Source organism: Salmo salar, chromosome ssa18 (genome assembly GCF_905237065.1).
Source record: "Salmo salar chromosome ssa18, Ssal_v3.1, whole genome shotgun sequence".
Classification (NCBI taxonomy): Eukaryota; Metazoa; Chordata; class Actinopteri; order Salmoniformes; family Salmonidae; genus Salmo; species Salmo salar.
Genome location: NC_059459.1, coordinates 79,357,588 through 79,362,587, shown reverse-complemented (window position 1 = coordinate 79,362,587; position 5,000 = coordinate 79,357,588). Strand labels below are relative to the sequence as shown.

Here is a 5,000-nt window from a genome sequence, read left to right as displayed (position 1 = left end):
CAGGTAGACAGGTAGGCAGGTAGGCAGGTAGACAGGTAGGCAGGTAGGCAGGTAGACAGGTAGGCAGGTAGGCAGGTAGACAGGTAGGCAGGTAGACAGGTAGACAGGTAGGCAGGTAGAAAGGAGGCAGGTAGACAGGTAGACAGGTAGGCAGGTAGACAGGTAGACAGGTAGACACACATAGCCGGCGTGTCTTTATTTTAAATTTTAAATTTTATTTTACCTTTATTTAACTAGGCAAGTCAGTTAAGAACAGATTCTTATTTACAATGACGGCCTACCGGGGAACAGTGGGTTAACTGCCTTGTTCAGGGGCAGAACGACAGATTTGTACCTTGTCAGCTGGGGGATAATTAATTGGCCAAGCTAAACTTCCCCAAAAGTACATTTAATTACATTTGCCAAAATTATTTAATTGCTCCAGTTTTTCCAGTTTTTCCAGAAATAAATTAAATAATTTAAAATATTACACCAGAGAGCATGATTTAGCCACAGAGGATCATTAGCTTCTATTAAAAAAAATGCTTTGGATCCTTTTAAATGACAAGTGCAAAGGACAATATCATTTCCTCCTCCATGCTAGATGGATGTCATATTGTAGGCTAGTATACAGTGCCTTGCAAATGTATTCAGATCCCTTGTATTTTTTTCAAATGTTATTGTGTTACAATGCGGTATTAAAATGTATTTAATTCTCAATGTGGAAGAAAAATTATATTGTATATATATATATTATAAATTATAATAATTATATATATTTATTTTAAGAATACAAAATTCATTACTAAAATATAGTCATTGCATTAGTATTCAGACCCTTAGTTTAGGCAAGACTAAATTAGTTCAGGAGTAGAATTTGGCATAAGAAATCACATAATAAGTGACATGGACTCACTGACTGAAATAATAGGGGTAGACATGATTTTTTTAATGACTGCCCATTCCTCTGTCCCCCATACATATAACATCTGTAAGGTCCCTCAGTCAAGTATTGAATTTTAAACACAGATTCAACTACAAAGACCAGGGAGCTTTCGAAAGCCTCATAAAGAAGGGCAATGATTGGTTGATGGTTAACAATAACAAATCAGACATTTAATATCTATTTAAGCATGGTCAAGATCATATTATGCTGTGGATTATGCATTAAACCACCCAGACACATCAAAGATACACTTTTCCTCTGAACTGAGCTGCAGGACAGGAAGGAAACTGCTCAGGTGCTGTCTAGCCATGATCCCCAACATCTTGACAGATCTTGAAGAATTTTGACAAGAATAATGGTCAAATATTTCACAATCGAGGTGTACAAAGTTCTTAGAGACTTACCCAGAAAGCCTCACAGCTGTAATCACTGCCAAAGGTGCTTCTAACATGTAGGGAGCTGAATACTTATGCAACGACTATATTTTAGTTATTGCGTTTTTATTCATCAAAAAAATATATATAATAGTATTTGACATTACAGGGTTATTTCGGGCCCCATCAAATTGTATTACACAAAATGACAATTAAACAAATGTTTATCCCACTTTGTAACACAACAAAATGGGAAGAAATCCAAGGGGTCTGAATACTTTTCCAAGGCCAAGGGGTCTGCATACCTTTCCAAGGTATGTGTCCCCCCTTTTCGTAGCCCTACATTAGATGGATGTATTCAAGATGAGATCGTTTTTATTGCTCTCAGTTTGTTTTCATGGTAGGCCATTAAAGATTCTGCTAATATGTCTCCAGTCATGTAAAATGGCGTTGAATTGCAATGAAATAATTTAATCATAAAAGAAAAAGATATTGGGTGGGAAAAAATTGCTTCTCCAAAACTTGAAACTCACGCACCTTAAAGGGAAGAGCCACCATTAATCATTGTTGACACTATCAATCAAACACACACCCCTGCATGCGTGCACACAACACACAGGTACGCATGCACACAAGCACTCACCACTATCTATCATTCTTTAGTTCTTGATACAATCATCTCAAAAATCAACAGACGCTAAGTTTCTCAACATAGTTCTGTACACGGTTGATTCATGCTATCAAAGGACTCTTGTCATAACTGAAAATACACTAGTACAGTTCACTGAATCTGTGTCATACACAACTGGGTACCAGTAGTTTTCCCAGTCTGAGGCGATGTGACACAATACTTGTTTTACTTTGAACCCCACCCTGTGCTACTGGGTCCTGGACTTATTGACGGGCCGCCCCCAGGTGGTGAAGGTAGGCATCAACACCTCCACTACGCTGACCCTCAACACAGGGGCCACACAATGGTGCGTTCTCAGCCCCCTCCTCTACTCACTGTTCACCCACGACTGCGTGGCCACGCACGCCTCCAACTCAATCATCAAGTTCCCAGACGACACAACCAGTAGTAGGCCTGATTACCAACAATGACGAGACGGCCTACAGGTAGGAGGTGAGGGCCCTGGCGGAGTGGTGCCAGGAAAATAACCTCTCCCTCAACGTCAACAAAACGAAAGAGACCTAGTTAGTAACGCAACTCTTATAACTCTTATCTTACACTACATCAAAAGGGAAGAGAGACAGGATTGTGTTATAATCCTGAGCTTCTTTGTCTCTCTTTGTTGGAGTTCTCCTATGGTTTGGGCCACAACAAGATATTGGAACATACAAGATATTGGAATTTCAAGAAGCACAAGTAGATTACATCTTTTCTTTGTGACACTTTGCTTCTTGAAAGTCCAATATCTTGAAAACTTGTCTGCTGACATGAAAAACATTTTAACAGTGGACTAATGAAAAAAAACGGGGAAAAAAAACATTTGAGTGGAGTTTTCCTTTAACGTTTAGGGGGAGGAATAATGTTATACGTGAAGTTAGTAATAGGGTGATAAAAATGCTAAATAATGGGTTTTAAAAATGTATTATTTCTGTCACAACAGGACCTGTTTCCCTCCCTCCCTCCAAATTCTCTCCCAAAAATCAATCAGTACCTGGTCATTGAAGGTAACCATGGCGACTCTGCGGTGAGGTGAGGTCTGCAGCAGAGAGGACAGCGCCCTCTGGAGGGCATCCTGAATACTCTACACAGAGAGAGAGAGAGAGAGAGAGCGCATTGGCATACACTACGTTACCAAAAGTATGTGGACACCTGCTCGTCAAACATCGAATTCCAAAATCATGGGCCTTAATATGGAGTTGTTCCCCCCCTTTGCTGCTATAATAGCCTCCACTTTTCTGGGAAGGCTTTCCACTAGATGTTGGAACATTGCTGCTGGGACTTGCTTCCGTTCAGCCAGAAGAGCATTAGTGAGGTCAGGTACTGATGTTGGGCGACTAGACCTGGCTCGCAGTCGGCGTTCCAATTCATCCCGAAGGTGTTCGATGGGGTTGAGGTCAAGGCTCTATGCTGGCCAGTCAAGCTCTTCCACACCAATCTTGACAAACCATTTCTGTATGGACCTCACATTGTGCACGAGGGGCATTGTCATGCTGAAACAGGAAGGGGCCTTCCCTGAATCTACAAATTTTAAGGGGTGTCCACTTACTTTTGTATACATTGCAAGTCAAAAGTTTTAGAACACCTACTCATTCAAGGGTTTTTCTTTATTTTGACTATTTTCTACATTGTAGAATAATAGTGATGACATCAAAACTATGAAATAACACATATGGAATCATGTAGTAACCAAAATAGTGTTAAACAAATCAAAAAATATTTTACATTTGAGATTCGCATTCTCTCAACCAGCTTTATGAGGTAGTCACCTGGAATGCATTTAAATTAACAGGTGTGCCTTCTTAAAAGTTAATTTGTGGAATTTCTTTCCTTCTTAATGCATTTGAGCCAATCAGTTGTGTTGTGACAAGGTAGGGGGTATACAGAAGATAGCCGCATTCCACATTTCTAGACTGCATTCCATCTGAAGTGATGGAACAAGATGCAACGCCCTGTTGCTAGCTCCCAGACAACTTTGCAGTCGTTAGTTTATTTTAGTGTTATTTTTTACTTTATTTGATCAGAAGGTTTCTAGTATTATTTCCTATGACCGACAGACACTTCTGGACATCAGATTGAAGATTAATCATTACCAATTCAACTTTCCGGAGCTGGATTCTTTGTCTGGATTACCCAAAGCCATTAATTCATCACGGAAGCCCTTTTTCCAAAAAGACACTGCGGTAGAAGGAAGAAGGGGAAGGCGAACTGGCGTTCTACCCTCCACTTCCTACATAGATTAGTCTCTGGACAAAAAACTTTGCGAGATTAGAGCGCAGATTTCCTACCAGAGCAATATAAGAGACTGCAACCTAATCTGCATTACAGAGACTCAGCTGACAGGGGAGGTACTTGATCAGCCTGTACAGCCTGTGGGGTTTTCCATACATTGCGTGGAGAGGGGAAAAGGCAGAGGAGTATGTTTCATGAACGACAACTCATGGTGTGATTGTAGGAATGTACAAACCCTTAAGAGTTTCAGTCCCCCTAACCTGGAATACCTCACGTTCAAATGACGACCCCATTATCGCCCGAGAGAATTCACTGCTGTGTACACCCCCCCCCAAGCCGACACCCCGCTGGCACTCAAGGAATTACCCAGGACTTTAAACAAATTGGAAACAGCATATCCCGAGGCTACATTTATTGTAGGAGAGCTACAAAGGAAATTTAAGGAAAGTTCTCCTGAAATTCCACCAACACATCACTTGCCCCACTTGCTGGAAAAATACATTATACTATTGTTATTCTCCATTCCGAGTCGGATGCAAAGCTCTCCTTCGCCCACCACCCCTTCGGCAAATCAGATCACACCTCCATTCTGCTCCTCCCTGCCTACAGGCAGAAATCTGAACAGGAAGCCCCCGTGGTAAGGTCTGTTCAACGCTGGTCTGACTAATCAGAATAAATGCTACAGAACTAGGAATAACATCGATTAATACACAGACTCTGTCTCTGGGTTCATCAGGAAGTGCATAGAGGATGTTGTTCCTACAATGACGATTAGAACATACCCAAACCAAAAACAGTGGCT

At 41.0% G+C, this 5,000-nt stretch overlaps 1 protein-coding gene across 2 annotated transcripts in view; it reads right to left on the bottom strand.

Annotated features, from left to right (window-relative positions):
- LOC106578113 (circularly permutated Ras protein 1) overlaps positions 1-5,000 on the bottom strand; it is a 21,350-nt gene that overhangs the window by 6,796 nt on the left and 9,554 nt on the right. For both annotated transcript variants that reach the window (XM_045701607.1, XM_045701608.1), the window contains exon 8: positions 2,961-3,050. In XM_045701607.1, the coding sequence (XP_045557563.1) occupies positions 2,961-3,050 (90 nt within the window). The remainder of the gene's footprint in view (positions 1-2,960; positions 3,051-5,000) is intronic.